The 17,445-nt window shown below is 38.1% G+C and overlaps 1 protein-coding gene across 1 annotated transcript in view; it reads right to left on the bottom strand.

Annotated features, from left to right (window-relative positions):
• Tmem185a (transmembrane protein 185A) overlaps positions 1-17,445 on the bottom strand; it is a 34,237-nt gene that overhangs the window by 10,413 nt on the left and 6,379 nt on the right. Inside the window, exon 2 of the mRNA XM_036174576.1 lies at positions 719-895. Coding sequence (XP_036030469.1) covers positions 719-895 — 177 coding nt within the window. The remainder of the gene's footprint in view (positions 1-718; positions 896-17,445) is intronic.

Below are 17,445 nucleotides of genomic sequence, written 5' to 3'. Positions count from 1 at the left end.
ATAATCAAGAATTTTTAAAGCTGAAGTGGCCCCATCTTCTATACTTTTTTCCTTAAGCAGCTGTTTGTCTCTCTACCTTCTTCATTGTCCTTTCAAGAACAACTGCATTCTTCATCTTCTTCATGGAGGTTTATAATGGCCCTCACTCTCCACTTTCTCCCCTTGCCTCCCTTTTCTATGAGAAAGGAATGGGAGAGACTCCCATAGAATCCAGTCACACCAGGCTACTTCCACTTCCATGACCCCCAAAGATCTGCCTTCTTTCTTAACATCTGATTCTCAGTTTATCTCATTCCTTAGTTCCTATCTGAAGGACTCATGGCCTTTGGAGCAAGCTCATTCCCTGATATCATTACCAGTTTACCCCAGAACTAGAAGAGTAGGAGAAAGGGAACCCTAGTTCTAAAAGTAAACTGGAGAAGTCATACAGAGTGTTTCTGTGCTTCTCATTCTGCTATGGTATAGCATTTCTGTATTTGGGATGTTTGAGGTTATATCTCTGGGCTATCTAGGCACTAAATCACCTAAACTAACATATTTTTATAATTTTATGATTTTTATAAAAAATTTCATAACAAGCATCTAAGTTTTTAAAACACTGATGAGAAATGTTTGCAAAACTGCAGTGTTCATAAAACCTTATGGTATCTCTAGTGAGAACCACCAAGATTTTGTTCTCTCAAGATATAGACCAGTGGGTTTTATAAAGCAGTATTACCGATATTGAGGATTCCGTGCCCAAACTCCAGTTCCAACTGATGCTCCAACAATGACCATTAACTTCCACAACCATATTGGAGCAAAGACAGCCCAGTAGCTCCACTGAATGATGCCATCCAAACGAAGGGCCAGTAGCACAGAGAACAGCAGCAGACAGGCATAGATGAGGAATTTACTAGGAGAAAAGTAAAATGATGAAAAAGAATTAATTTGTAATAAACAGCTGATAATGAAATGGGGAGTAATAACAGAAACATATTCAGCTCATAAAAAAGTCACTAATTCAGGGCTGGAGAGATGGTTCAACAGTTAAGACCACTGGCTGCTTTTCCAGAGGACACAGGTTCAGTTCCCAGTGCTTAAAAGGCAGCTAACTGCTATCTATAACTCCATTTCTGGGGGTAAAACCTCTTCTTCTGGCCTCTGAGGGCCCTACACACACAGGGTGCACAGACATACATGCAGGCAAAACAAACACATTAAATAAAATAAATATAAATAAAAACATATTTAAAGTCACTAATTCAACAATCATTTATTTAAAAGTTCTATGTAGAAAACATATTGTATTGGGGATGAGAAAACAAAAGAAAGTAATTAAGTCCCCTGTTTCCAAAGGATTTCTGATTGACTCTATACACAGAAAGGTGCAATTCAAATACAGTACAATTTTTGTATAAATGGTGGTATGGACAAAGTGAGATGGGACTGAGGAAAAGAAAGTATGGTATCTGACTGAGGCAGTAGGAAGAAGAGATGCGGTGACTAGAGCTTCAGAAGTAATTGGAGGGTTATCAGACAGAAAAACAAATTAGATGAGGAAGCATCTCAAGCAGTAGGAACTAGTTATACCACAATATGGATAGTGGTGACTATTTGATCAAATTCTCAAGAATGTATCCCTTTGAACATTAATGTCCTGATAAAAATAAAAATAGCCAAGCATGGTGGCTCACACCTGTAATCTCAGCATTTAGGTAGCTGAGGCAGAAGGAACATTGTGACTTCCAGGCCATCTTGGGTTAAATAGTGAGTTCCAACCCAGCTTGAAAAATATGAAATCCTGTCTCAAAAACAAAAGAAATGGGGCTAGAGAGATGGCTCAGCAGTTGAGAGTACTTCTTGCTTTTCTAGAGGATCTGAGTTTGGTTCTCAGCATGGACACAAGTTGTGTCACAACTGCCTGTCACTCCAATCCCAGTGGATCTGTGTAGTGATATATTGTGTACCCTAATAAACTTGCCTGGGGATCAGAGGACAGAGCCAGCCACTAGATTAGACACAGAGGTCAGGTAGTGGTAGCACATACCCTTAATCCTATCACTTTGGAGGAAGATTTCTGTCTGGATCTCTGTGAGTTCAAGGCAACACTAGAAACACAGCCAGGCAGTGGTGGTACACACCTTTAATTCCAGTACTGGAAGCACTCATGACTTTAATCCCAAGAAATGGCATGACTGGGAGGGGAAAGGTACATTAGGTGTTAGGAAACAGCAACTAAAGCAGTTCAGCTGAGAACCATTTGGGTGAGGACTCAGAGGATTTCAGTCAGAGGATTTGTGAAGTCGGCAACATGAGGTTGGCTGTGGCTTGCTCTGCTTCTCTGATCTTTCAGGTTTCACCCCAATATCTGGCTCTGGGTTTTTTATTAAATGATCATCTAGGATTTGAACAACAGATCTGACACGCTCTTCTGGCCTCTACAGGCACAAGCACACTAGTGTTATGCATTCACACAAGTGTATATATATGCATAAATAAAAAATATTTAAAAGAAACAAAAAACACACAAAAGGAAAAATGAACAGTTATTTGTCATATTCATATGATACATTTAAGTGTGTATATATATATATATAATACTTTAATAGGCTGAGTAAATTACAGATACATCTATATATCTATCTATCTATCTATCTATCTATCTATATATATATACACACACACACACACACTCATGTCACAAATAGAAGAGAACTTTGGTAGATGTCTTGGAAACAATATGAAATTACACTGTCAAGCACTTCTCTTCTAGCCTTGGCATAAAAACAGGAATAAGATTTAACTTTCCTTTTGAGAGCCGCTGGCAGCAAAAGTCCATGAGAGTATACAGCAGTGACTAAAAACAGAGTTCAGAAGGTCAACCAATCAGAACTAAGGGTTCTGTTAGAAGAAACCATCAAGCAAGGCATTAGAGAATTACTGCCTTTTGAATGAACTGGCAGTCTCTTGTTGTAAACTTCTTGTGCAATAACAGCTGTGATTCTCCCCATTTACCATGCATCTCCATGTTACCTGTACATGTAATCTCACTATTGCATCTCAGTCTTGGGCACAACTTTCCCTATACATTTGGGGTAATTGGACAACTGTCCCCAGCTGTGTTTATTTTTCATTAACATATATCTGGCCAGGGACACTCTCCAAACAAAAGTATTTCAGCAAAGATACCTTTTTTTCCAAGGACAAATGCAGAGAAATAAACATTAGCTCATCTCACCCACAGATAGAGAAAAGAACCACTACCAATTAAATCCTCAACTCCTTACCTTCTCCTGGGTTATTTATGCAAGACCCTAATTTAAGAGATTTACTGCTCACATTCCTGGGATGAGGTTTTAGCCATTTGCTAGTTACTGAGTTAAGGCAGTTACTTCCCACTGACCCAAGGAGACTGCCTACAAGGCCAGACAGAGGACAGGTGCCAAGCTTCTTTCTTGTGCAAACTAAGTTTTAATTCCTCCTCAGACAGGTGCTATTCCTAGATTTTCTCCTCAGCAATTACTCTGAGTGAAAGTGCTTTTACTAACCAAATACTACATATGTCCCTCTCGGTATCAGAAAGCAGCTGCAGCTGGGATGAGCAGGAAAAGTGGCACCAAAGGATGTAGTTGGAATCTTAAAAATTCTTATTAATAAAATCAAACCCGAGGCCAGTTATCAGGATGAATGCTGGAAGATCAGAGATGCAGAACAAGCCACTGTTTCCTCACCTCCCCAGTTCCTCAGCTGGTCTTGTTTCCTCAGACTGCAAGCTTCTGTGTCCTCATCCCAATGGCTCTCAGCTCCAAAGCCTGAATGCTTAACCAGCCAAATGCTTAACTTACTTAGTTCCTGGTCCTCAGCCTTATATACCTTTCTGCTTTCTGCTATCACTCCCTGGGATTAAAGGCTGGATTTCTGGGATTAAAGGCGTGTGTCACCATGCCTAGCTGTTTCTAAAGTGGCTTTGAACTCAGAGATCTGGCTAGCTCTGCCTTCCAAATTCTGCAATTAAAGGAGTGCACCACCACTGCTCAACCTGCTATGGCTTGCTCTGACCCATTTTCTAGCCACCATTTCTGGTTTTGTTCTAGTGGCTGTCTGTTCTCTGACCCCAGATACATTTATTAGGGTGCACAATATTGTGGAGAACACAATACCACTACATTTCCCCTTTTTTGTTTAAAATTTAAAAAAGGTTATAACTAATATAAGAAAAATCATATCCAATAAGTATATACAATATACACAGTCAATATTACATTAATGATGTCTAATCCATTAATATTTGACAGATTCAGGCGAAAAACTCCATCATATATAACAATGTCCAGTCCAGTAACATTTGATAAACTCAGGCAAAAAAATTTTCAGTACTTATCCTATTTAAAACAAGTAGTTCCTTTTTTTAAAAGTAGATTCCATAATCTCCCTTTTTATCTTATATCCATATTTTCTCTTTATTCATTTCATAAAAGTTTTAATAATCTACCTTTTGTCATTTTTATATCTTTCCCTTTTTCTTTTTAGTGTAGATTCAATGATCTACCCATTTATTCTATTATTTCTTTATCTTTTTTTTCTCAGGGTAGATTCAGTGATCTACCTCATATCTATATTCTCCTTTTTTCCTTTTTAAACAAAAACTCTATTTTTGAGTTAATTGTCAAGTCCTGTATCATTTGTCCAGCCGCTACATAATGAGAAAGTGCAGGGCTTGTTTCAAGTCCTTGTTCAAGTAGTCTGTTAGGCTGGATCATCTCAGCTAGCCATCTCAAAATTGTCCTGAGTAGTTTGTAGTCCAAACTTTTGGTGGTGTTAATCAGTTTAATGGCTTTATCATAGTCCATGTGGAATCGTCATTGTGGGATCCTGTCATTTTTCTGAAAATTTCAAAGTCACTGTTAGGCGTGGTCATGGATCCCTGCACACTTTTTTTGGGGGGGGAGTTAATTGTCAAGTCCTGTATCATTTGTCCTGCCACTGCATAATGAGAAAACCCTGCATAATGAGATAAACCATGAACTTTGAAATTATGGATAACAAAGAATATAGTTGCCTTTCCTAGACTTTGACAATTAACCCAAAAATTTTCTTTTCAGAATAAAGATACCTTCGCCCATACCCAGCAGGAAACAATTTTAAGAATATGACACCCACATTCTAAAAGGGGAGGTGTGGAGCGGGTGGTTTTTGGGTCTTTTTATGGGTTTTGGGTCTGGGATATTTTTCATTGTTTAGTTGGGTTGGTTACAAGTTGTTGTTAAGGGTTAGGAAAAGGGCTAGGCAAAGGAGATTTAAGGTTCTTGTTTTAAAAAAAATGGAGAAAAAAGAAAAAGACAATTACTAGTTTTAAATAATTTACATTGGATTGGATTGTTTTATATTGTATACAAATTATATATATATATATATATATATATATATATAGAGAGAGAGAGAGAGAGAGAGAGAGAGAGAGAGATTGTTAGAATATGCCATACATATATTTCTAATCTTGCTCGAGATACTGTACTTATACCATTCATTTAACAATGTAATGCAATTTGCTAATCCTTGAATGTTATTATTACCAAGTATTAGGATATATAGAAATGAAAGTTAGTAGTTAGACATTATAATTGAACTTGTAGCCATTTTAGGTGTATTTTCAAGATGGAACAGATATAATTTAGATAGACAGGTCATCTTCAAACCCTTCAGAGATCTACAGAAGATGGCATTTAAAATGTTTTAGTAACTTAGGAATTTTTCTTTTTTGCTATGACTATGAGACATGTCGGCTCCTGACAGTACCAATCTACTTCGGAGAAAATATGGGCATTGAAGAAACTGCATATGGAGTTAAATTTCATTGTGGCAGAAGTTAGCCACTGGACAACAAAGTATCCTCGAATCATTCTGACAGACAGGACATGAAACAAAGGACTACCGATTCTTGCCAAAACAAGTGTGGTTGTGGCTTTAACAAAAGGCATCTTCTGAAGCCAGGACAATATGGCACCATCCTTGAAGTGAGTGGCCTTTGCAATCTGGAAAAGGTACTGTGCCCTTTTCTTCAAAGGCAGCTGAACAGGGAGTGGGCCGATGGCTTCTGATGCGCAATGGAATAGCACATGAAACAGTTATACTTGAAGAATAACTAAGCTCACTCCTCTCAACAGTAGACTGGCATTTAATAGAGGGATGTGGAGAAGAACGGGATGCCGAGATGAAGCCACATATACACAGTCAAGAAAAATGGACAGCTGAATTAAAAAAAAAAATTCCAGGATTTAAAATCCTGAATCATGACATGACACTAATGGGAATTCAGGTGTTTCTGGTACATGGACTGCTCTCACCAAATGTGCGGTCAAACTGTTGACCTTGTATACATCCTAGTTCACAAATGAGTCTGTCAGATACACTAAAGATGATGCTCCAACACTGTGGAGAAACCTCAGCTGACTGTCCAGGCAGCTGGCTGTTTATGTCAACTCACTTTTTTTTTTTTTTTGGAAGCTGCTTGTATGCACTTCCTATTTTTATTTTTTAGGTAGTATTATTTCCTTCTTGGGTCTCTGAGGGAGTTGAAGATCAGTTAATTATAGTTATAATTTTCTTTGTTAAGGATTTCAGAAAAACTCACTAAGAGCTGTAAGTGTATAAATTTGAAAGACGTTATAAGACTGTTCTGTTAGTTATTATATAAGTTAGGATAGAAAGTGAATCAGGTACATTTTGGACTTACCAAAGTAGAATAGATAATGGAATTATTTTCTCTGAATTTGTCAAATGCAAATGGACTAGACATTGTTTAGGTATTTATTGCTTGTATATGTGGTATATATAGATATTGTACTTTTGTATATAGTTTTTCTTATATTAGTTATAACTTTTTTCATTTTTTTCTTTTTATTAAAATAGAAAAGGGTAAGTATGGTGATATTTTATTTGTACTGAAATGTGATTTTATTTGTATGTTAATAAAGTTGCCTTGGGGTCTGAGAAAGCCAGAACAGAAGCTGGGCGGTGGTGGTGCACGCCTTTAATCCCAGCCCTTGGGAGGCAGAGCTAGGCGGATCTCTGTGTGTTCAAGGATACAGCCAGTATGGCTACACACGCCTTTAATCTCAATACCAACCATAGAAGACCTGGAGGTCTGTACAGACATGCAGTGACTAGGAAGTCATGTGGCTGGGTGTACAACCGATGAGAAAGCAGAACAGAAAGTCTATATAAAACACAGGACACACAGAAGTAGGTCTCTTGCAGAGAGGAAAGACAGCAATAGCAGTGAAGGGTAAGATTTTCAGCTCTCAGCTATTGCTCTGACCTCTTGGTTATAAACTCTGTATTTGGCTCTGTGTTTCTTATTTAACAAGATGGTTACATCTACATTGACAGTTTCTTTCTTGTGACTTACTGACACTAGATGATGGAAAAACCTCTAATATTTATGAATTGGTAGATTTCCTATTGTCAAAATGGCCATGTTACCGAAAGCAGTCTCCAGATACAATGCTCAATTCCCATAAAAATCCCAATGACATTCCTCACAGAAATAGAAAAGAAATAACCCCAACATTTATATGAAACAGAAAAGGCCCTAAATATACAAACTAAATCTTAGGGCAATATTAGCAATGCTGAAGTACCACAATACCTCACTTCAAATGACATTACAGAGCCACATGTAACAAACGTAACATAGTCCTAGCATAAAAGCAGACATGTAGACCAATGCAATAGAATAGAGGACTCAGTATAAGTCCATGCAGCTAGGGCCATCTGATTCTTGACCAAGATGCCAAATACATGAAATGGATAAAAGCTAGTCAGTTAGAAGAATGGATAAAGAAAATGTGGTACATATACACAATGGAGTACTACTCAGCAGAGAAAATCAATGACATCATGAGGTTTGCAGGCACATGGATGGATCTAGAAAAAATCATCTTGAGGTAACCCAGCCTCAAAAAGACAAATGTGGTATGTAGTCACTCATAGTAGGATACTAGATGTAAAACAAAGATGACTAGACTGCTACTCACAACTCCAGGGAAGCTACCTAAAAAACAGGACCCTAAGAAAGACACAGGGGTCACCCAATGGCAGAGAAATGGATGAGATCTACATGAACAACCTGGATGACAGTGGGAGTAATGAAGGGCAAGTTTCGAGGGAAAGAGAGCTTAGGGGAGCAGGAGATCCCAGCTGGATCAAGAACAGAAAGGGAGAACAAGGAATAACAGACCATGATAAATGAAGACCACATGAGAACAGGAAGAAGCAAAATGCCAGAGCCCCCAGAAATCCACAAAGATACCTCCACTGTAGAACATTGGCAATGGTCAAGAGAAAGCCTGAACTGACCTAGTCTGGTGATCAGATGGCCAAACACCTTAACTGTTGTGCTAGAACTCTCATCCAATGACTGATGGAAGTAGATGCAGAGATCTTCGGCCAGGCCCCAAGTGGAGCTCCAGGAGTCCAATTGGTGAGAAAGAGGAGGGATTGTATGAGCGAGAAGTGTTGAGACCAAGATTGGAAAAAGCACAGGGACAAATAGCCAAACTAATGGAAACACATGAATTATGAACCAAAAGCTGTGGAGCCCCTAACTGGATCAGGCCCTCTGGATAAGTGAGACAACTAAATAGCTTGAACTTGTTAGGAGACACCCAGGCAGTGGGGTTGGGACCTGTCCTTAGTGCATGACCTGGCTGTTTGGAACCTGGGGCTTATTTGGGGACACTTTGCTCAGCCTGGAAGGAGGGGCCTGGACTTGCATGTACTGAATCTACCAGTTTGAGCTGAATCCCCAGTGGAGTCTTTGCCCTGGAGGAGATGTGAGGGGGAGGGGCTAGGGGGAAGGCAGGGGGGGGCGGTGGTGGGAGGGGGAGGACGGGGAACCCATGGCTGATATGTAAAATTAAAACACAAATATGAAGATTAAAAAAAATAAAATTGGTGAGGAACAGAGTGAAAAAAAAAGCTAGTCAGTTAAATGGTGCTAGGAAAACTGGATAGCCATATGGAGAAAACTGAAACTATATCTCTCATCCTGTACAAAAATAAACTTAAAATGGCTGAGTCCTCAACAAAAGATCTGAAACTTCGAGACTAATAAATTAAAACATATGGAACAGTTCAAGATGTAGTCAGAAGCAATGAATTCCAGAAAAGGAATCCAATAGTCTAGGAAGTTATAACAAGGATAGAAAAATAAGATTGCTTTAAATTTAAAAGTTTTTGCACAGTAAGAGATACATAACTAAGTGAACAGAGAGCCTACAAAATGTGAGAAAATGTTTGCCAGCTATTCAACTTCTAGTATTAACGTCCAGAATATATAAAAACTCAAAATATTAGGAATATATAAGTCAATTAATACATGAACCAATAAACTGAACCAATAATTTCAAACAATGAAATACAAGTAGCCAATGAATACATGATAAAGGAGAAAAGCAAATCAAAACTACATTGAGATTTTATCTCATTCCAGACAGAATGGTTATTTTCAAGAAAGCCCTAACAAATTCAAACAAATGAAAATAAATACTGGTTAGGATGCAGTGAGTGGGATCTTATTTACTGCTATTGGGAATGTACAAGACCAACCACTATGGAAATTAATATATTTAAAAATAGAACTTCCATATGATCCAACTGTACTATGGAATATAAAATCAAAAGAAATGAAATAAGCTTCTAATAAGATAGCTGAAGAACCAAGTTTATTGTGGCAGTCAGTATTAACAATAGCAAGATCATGGAATCAGCCAAGGTACCCATTAAGGGAATTAATAGAGAAAGAAAATGTGGAATATATACACAATGCAGTCTTATTTGGCCACAACGAAGAATAAAACTATGTCATTTGTAAGAAAATTGATAGAATTTTAGATTATCCTTTTAGGTGAAATACGCAAGACTCCAAAAAAAAAAAACTGTTATATGTTTTCTGTCAGTGGAAAGTTGAAGAGAAATAACATGAAAGACATATGAAATGGGAAAGGGAGAATAAGGGACAGCAAAAAGGGCAATAAAAGGGCTGAATATGAACAAAGTATACTCTATACATGTATGAAGGCTTACAGAACAAATTCATACAAACAACATACTTCATAATGGTTTCTGAGTCTGAGGAATGTGAATGACTGCTAATGATTATGAGGTGAATAATAAAAACATTCTCAATTTTTACAAAGTACTGAATGATGCACAATTCTGTGAGAATTTTTAAAAACATTGACTTTCCAACTTTAAGAGTGACTCTTGGGGCTAGAGTCACCAAAAAATAAAAATAACAACAGGAACAAACGATCCTGGTCATTAATATCCCTTAATATCAATGGACTTAATTCACCTATAAAAAGACACAGACTAACAGAATGGATATGAAAATAGGACACATCTTTCTGCTGCATACAAGAAACACACCTCAAATTCAAAGACAGACACCTCCTAAGAATAAAAGGCTGGGAAAAGACTTTTCAATCAAATGGTCTTAAGAAGCAAGCTGGTGTAGCCATCCTAATATCCAGCAAAATAGACTTCAAACTAAAATCAAAAAAAGAGATGATGAAGGACATTACATACTGATCACAGGAAACATCCACCAAGATGAAGTCTCAATTCTGAACATTTATGCCCCAAACACAAGGGCACCCACATATGTAAATGAAACATTACTAAAGCTTAAATCACATATAAAACCCCACACATTAATAGTGGGAGACTTCAACACCCCACTTTAACCTCTGGACAGATCGGCCAAATTGAAACTTAACAGAGAAATAATGGATTAACTGATGTTATGACTCAAATGGACTTAACCGATATCTATAGAACATTCCACCCAAATAAAAAAGAATATACCTTCTTCTCAGCACCCCATGGAACCTTCTCTAAAATCGACCACATACTTGGCCACAAAGCAAATCTCAACAGATACAAAACAATTGGAATAACCCCCTGTGTTCTATCAGACCACCATAGTTTAAAGTTAGATTTCAACAACAGAAAAAAACTACAGAAATCCTACAATCTCATGGAAACTGAACAATGCTCAACTGAATCACCAATGGGTTAAGGAAGAAATCAAGAAAGAAATTAAAGACTTCCTAGAGATCAATGAAAATGGATACACCACATACCCAAACTTATGGGACACTATGAAAGCAGTGCTAAGAGGGAAATTCATAGCACTGAATGCCCACATAAAGAAGCTGGAGAAATCTCACACTAGTGACTTGACAGCACACCTGAAAGCCCTTAAACAGGAAGAAGCAAATTCTCCCAGGAGGAACAGACGCCAGGAAATTATCAAATTGAGAGCTGAAATCAATAAAATAGAAATAAAGAGAACAATACAAAGGATTAATGAAACAAAGAGTTGGTTCTTTGAGAAGATGAACAAGATAGACAAGCCCTTATCCAAACTAACCAAAAGACAGAGAGAGAGCATCCAAATTAACAAAATCAGAAATGTAAAGGGGGACATAACAACAGAAAACGAGGAAATCCAGAGAATCATCAGGTCATACTTCAAAAACCTCTAATCCACAAAACTGGAAAATCTAAAAGAAATGGATAATTTTCTGGATACGTACCACATACCTAAGTTAAATCAAGACCAGAGAAACCATTTAAATAGTCCAATAACCCCTAAGGAAATAGAATCAGACATTAAAAGTCTCCCAACCAAAAAAAGCCCTGGACCTGATGGTTTCACTGCAGAATTCAACCAGATCTTCAAAGAAGACTTAATACAAATACTCTTAAAATTGTTCCACACAATAGAAGCAGAAGGTATATTACCAAACTCCTTCTATGAGGATACAATTACCCTGATTCCTAAAACAAACAAAGATGCAACAAAGAAAGAGAACTATAGACTGATCTCCCTCATGAACACTGATGCAAAAATACTCAATAAAATTCTGGCAAACAGACTCCAAGAACACATCAAAACAATTATCCACCATGATCAAGTAGGCTTCATCCCAGGGATGCAAGGGTGGTTCAACATATGAAAGTCCGTCAACATAATACACCATATAAACAAACTCAAAGAAAAAAACCACATGATCATCTCACTAGATGCAGAAAAGGCATTTGACAAAATCCAACACCCCTTCATAATAAAGGTCTTGGAGCGATCAGGAATACAGGGAAGATACCTAAACATAATAAAGGCAATCTACAGCAAGCCAACAGCCAATATCAAATTAAATGGAGAGAAACTCAAAGCAATACCACTAAAATCAGGAACAAGGCAAGGCTGTCCCCTCTCCCCCTACTTATTCAATATAGTACTTGAAGTTCTAGCCAGAGCTATAAGACAACATAAAGAGATTAAGGGGATACAAATTGGAAAGGAAGAAGTCAAGCTCTCCCTATTTGCAGATGACATGTTAGTATACATGAGTGACCCCAAAAATTCAACCAAGGAACTGATACAGCTAATAAAAACCTTCAGCAACATTGCAGGATACAAGATCAACTCAAAAAAATCAGTAGCCCTTCTATATACAGTAGACAAACAGGCTGAGAAGGAAATCAGAGATACATCACCCTTTACAATAGCCACAAATGATATAAAATACCTTGGGGTTACGCTAACTAAGCATGTGAAGGCCCTATATGACAAGAACTTTAAGTCGCTGAAAAAAGAAATTGAAGAAGATGTCAGAAAATGGAAAGATCTCCCATGCTCATGGATAGGCAGGATTAACATAGTAAAAATGGCAATCTTACCAAAAGCAATCTACACATTCAACGCAATTCCCATCAAATTACCAACACAATTCTTCACAGATCTGGAAAGAATAATACTCAACTTCATATGGAAAAACAAAAAACCCAGGATAGACAAAAGAATCCTGTACAATAAAACAACCTCTGGAGGCATCACGTTCCCAACCTCAAGCTCTACTATAGAGCTACTGTAATAAAAACAGCTTGGTACTGGCATGTGGAACAATGGAATCGAATTGAAGACCCTGACATTAACCCGCACACCTAGGAACATATAATTTTTGACAAAGAAGCCAAACATGTACAATGGAAAAAAGAAAGCATCTTCAACAAATGTTGCTGGCATAACTGGATGTAAATGTGTAGAAGGCTGCAAATAGATCCATATCTGTCACCGTGCACAAAGCTTAAATCCAAGTGGATCAAAGACCTCAACATAAATCCAGCCACTCTGAACCTGATAGTAGAGAAAGTAGGAAGTACTCTTGAATGCATTGGCACTGGAGATCACTTTCTAAATATAACACCAGTAGCACAGACACTGAGAGGAACAATCATTCAATGGGACCTGTTGAAACTGAGAAACTTTTGTAGAGCAAAGGACACAGTCAACAAGACAAAGTAACAGCCTACAGAATGGGAAAAGGTCTTCACCAACCCCACATCTGACAGAGAGCTGATATCCAGAATATATAAAGAACTCAAGAAATTAGACATCAAAATGCCCAACAGTCCAATTAAGAAATGGGCTATAGAACTAAACAGAGGAAGTTCAAATGGCTGAAAGACATTTAAGGAATTGCTCAACATCCCTAATTATCTGCGAAATGCAAATCAAAATGACTGTCAGAATGGCTAAGATCAAAAAAATCACAGAAGACAGCTTATGCTGGAGAGGATGTGGAGCAAGGGGAACTCTCCTCCACTGCTGGTGGGAATGCAAGCTTGTACAGCCACTTTAGAAATCAATATGGTGCTTTCGTAGAAAATTGGGAATCCATCTCCCACAAGACCCAGCTATAGCACTCTTGGGCATATACCCAAGGAATGCTCAATCATACCACAAGGGCATTTGCTCAGCTATGTTCGTATCAGCTTTATTTGTAATATCCAGAACCTGGAAACAACCCAGATGCCCTTCAACTGAAGAATAGATAAAGAAAATATGGTACATATACACAATGGAGTACTACTCAGCAGAGAAAAACAATGACATCATGAGTTTTGCAGGCAAATGGATGGATCTAGAAAAAATCATCCTGAGTGAGGTAACCCAGACTCAGAAGGACAAACACGGTATGTACTCACTTATAGGAGGATACTAGATGTAAAACAAAGATGACTAGACTGCTACACAACTCCAGGGAGGCTACCTAGAAAATGGGACCCTAGGAAAGACCCAAGGAGCACCCAATGACAGAGAATGGATGAGATCTACATGAACAACCTGGACCACAGTGGGAGTAAGGTTTGAGGGATAGAAAGCTTAGGGGAGCAGGAGATCCCAGCTGGATCAAGAACAGAAAGGGAGAATGAGGAATAACAGACCATGATAAATGAAGACCACATGAGAACAGGAATAGGCAGAGTGCTCAAGAGGTCCCCAGAAATCCACAATGATATATCCTCTGTAGTCTGCTGGCAATGGTGGAGAGAAAGCCTGATCTGACCTAGTCTGGTGATCAGATGGCCAAACACCCTAACAGTCGTCTTGGAACTCTTATCCAATAACTGATGGAAGTGGATGCAGAGATCCTCAGCCAGGCCCCAGGTGGATCTCCAGTTGTCCAACTGTCAAGAAAGAGGAGGGTCTGCAAGAGCGTCAATTGTTGAATCCAAGATTGCAAAAAGCACAGGGACAAATAGCCAAACAAATGGAAGCACATGAATTATGAACCAAAGGCTGTGGAGCCCCCAGCTGGATCAGGCCCTATGGATAAGTGAGACCATTGAATAGCTTGATCTGTTTGGGAGGCACCCAGGCTGTGGGACCAGGACCTGTCCTTAGTGCATGAGCTGGCTGTTTGGAACCTTGGGCTTACACAGGGACACTTTGCTCAGCCTAGAAGGAGGGGACTGGACCTACCTGTACTGAATCCACCAGGTTTAAATGAATCCCCAGGGGAGTCTTGGCCCTGGAGGAGATTGTAATGGACAGGAGGGGATTGGGGGAAGGTGGGGTGGGGGCGGGAGGGGGGAGGACAGGGGAACCCATGGTTGATGTGTAAAATTTAAAACACATAATAATAAAGAAAAAATATAAAAGAAAAAGATATGGAAAGAAAAAAAAAAGAGTGACTCTTGGGGCTAGAGGGATGGCTCAGTGGTTAAGAACACTGGCTGCTTTTCTAGAGTCCTGAGTTCAGTTCCCAGAACCCACATGGCAACTCACAACCATCTATAATTGTAGTCCCATGGGATCAGATGCCCTCTTCTGATATGGAGATTTACATACAGACAAAACACCATAAACACATACACACGCACAAAACAAATCTTTAAAAAAGAGTGAATCTTAAATGTAAATTGGAGACCAAAAAAGTTTTTATTTTAAAAGAACAATAGTAAACACATTATATATGATATAACTACAATTTTACAAAAATCTTATTCTCCAAAACCACTCATTTCCAAAACTGCATTCCAACCCTCAGATATTTAGTATGTAGCATCAATTCTATAGGTTTATAAAATGTGAAGTGTCTAGCTTCACAGTAGTTACCCAAATTATAAGGTCCACATTTCATTCATTCTATTATAGTATATTGTTTTAGTTCAAGTATATGAAGAACACCTGGCTTTCCAGAGATACATAGTTAGACAATAAATGAGTATTTTAATAGCTCCTTCAGATAATGGTGGGAATTCAAGAGCATACTGCAATTCAATGCATGGTGGTTAGTTTTCTGTTCTGAAAACATTTATTTATTTTAAATTATGTGTATGTGTGTCGTGTGTGTGTGTGTGTGTGTGTGTGTGTGTGTGTGTGTGTGTGTTTGTGTGAATATGAGTGCGATGCCCTTGGAGGCTGGAAGAGGGTATCAGACTCTGTGGACTCAAGTTACAGGCAGTTGTGAGCCACTTGATGTGGGGACTGGGAAATGAAATACAGTCCTCTACAAAAGCAGTAGGTGCTCTTAATCACTTAACCATCTCTCCAGGCACAGTGGTGGTTTCTTGAAGGTGAACTTCAATAAGTCTAAAATCTCATCAATGAACTTTTTGTACTCTTCTATGTTAAAACGCATTGGTCTTTCTTGTGAGCTGAGTAGCTCTTTAATTCCTGTATAGCTGTGCAATACTATGAAGGTTGATAGGAAATATCTGTTCACTAAGTTAGGAAGATTTTTTTTTTTACAGTATATATTTCACTATACAAGAGCAAACACATCACTTATAACTACCTACTTCACTCAAGTGGTTTAAATGCTGAAGTTGTTCAGGCCAACGGTAGTGTTTACAAGCTTTTAACAAATACCTTATTTTCTTATAAAAATTCAGAGTTTACCATTTTTAAAACTATCATAAATTGTTTTTCTTTGAAATGTCAGGTACACCTCTAGCATTTTTAAGATAATGTTTGCCAAAGACTCTAATACAAATAACCCTAATACAAATAATTACTCTTATCTGTTAGTTGTTCTTCTAAATGAAGTATCTCATACATACAATAGCTTTAAAATCAGGCATGCCACTGTTTTTCTCCTCCATTCATTCACTGTTGTATCAATCTACTGCAGACTTACTGTTCTTCCCAATTTATCACATGAAGTATTAAATTAGTTTTATACCCAAGTATCAAGATAAAATGAAATTATTGTGTTTTTCCTACTGCTGAAGCTGGCATTTTTAAATGAAAATATGTGGTATCCTAATAATCTCTCAAGTTACCTCTAAATGCCACCAAGTTTTAATTTAAAAGACTAGAGAGATGGCTCAGTACACTTTCTGTTCTTACAGAGGACTCACCTTTGGTTCCCAGCATCCACATAACAATTAATAGCTTTCTATAACTCCAGTTCCAGGGAATCCAGTTTCCTCTTCTGTCCTGTGTGGGTATTGCATGCATGTGGTGCATAGATATACATGCAGGTAAGATACTTATACAGATAAAATAAATAACTTTTGGGTTTTCCAGGCAGGGCTTCTCTGTTGAAACAATGCTGGCTATCCTGGAACTCACAGAGTGCCACCTGCCTCTGGCTCCTGAGTGCTGGGATTAAAGGCATGCACCACCACTGCCCAGCATAAATAAATGTTTTAAGGAAATTAATTTGAGGATTAAGTTTCCAAAACGCAAAAGTTTGGTGTTATATTCAAACCAAAGAAATGCCTTTAAAATGGAGTTATTACCCACATCTGAATTACTAACATTAGTGTCTTACCACTGGGCAGTATATCATGGATCAGGCCATAAAAGCTAATGTCTTTTTTGAAATGTATAAGGAGCTTACTGCTCAGGCTCATGAATAGACACCAAAGAGCTGACTCTAACTATAAAAGTTTTAAATATTGTTTTCTGAAAATTAAAAGGATGCAACTGGACTCTTTTTAGAACCAATGAGTTTCTCCAGTGAAATCTCCTGGCTTAACTATAGGGTATGGATACAGGTATATATGGATGCAAGTAACACACACACACACACACACACACACACACACACACACACACAAACCATACTCTAGGTGACATATTCCTGTTTATGACTTGAG

The sequence above is a fragment of the Onychomys torridus genome, chromosome X, assembly GCF_903995425.1.
Source record: "Onychomys torridus chromosome X, mOncTor1.1, whole genome shotgun sequence".
Taxonomy (NCBI): Eukaryota; Metazoa; Chordata; class Mammalia; order Rodentia; family Cricetidae; genus Onychomys; species Onychomys torridus.
The sequence above is the reverse complement of the archived record's forward strand: the minus strand, read 5'-3'. Positions and strand labels throughout refer to the sequence as shown.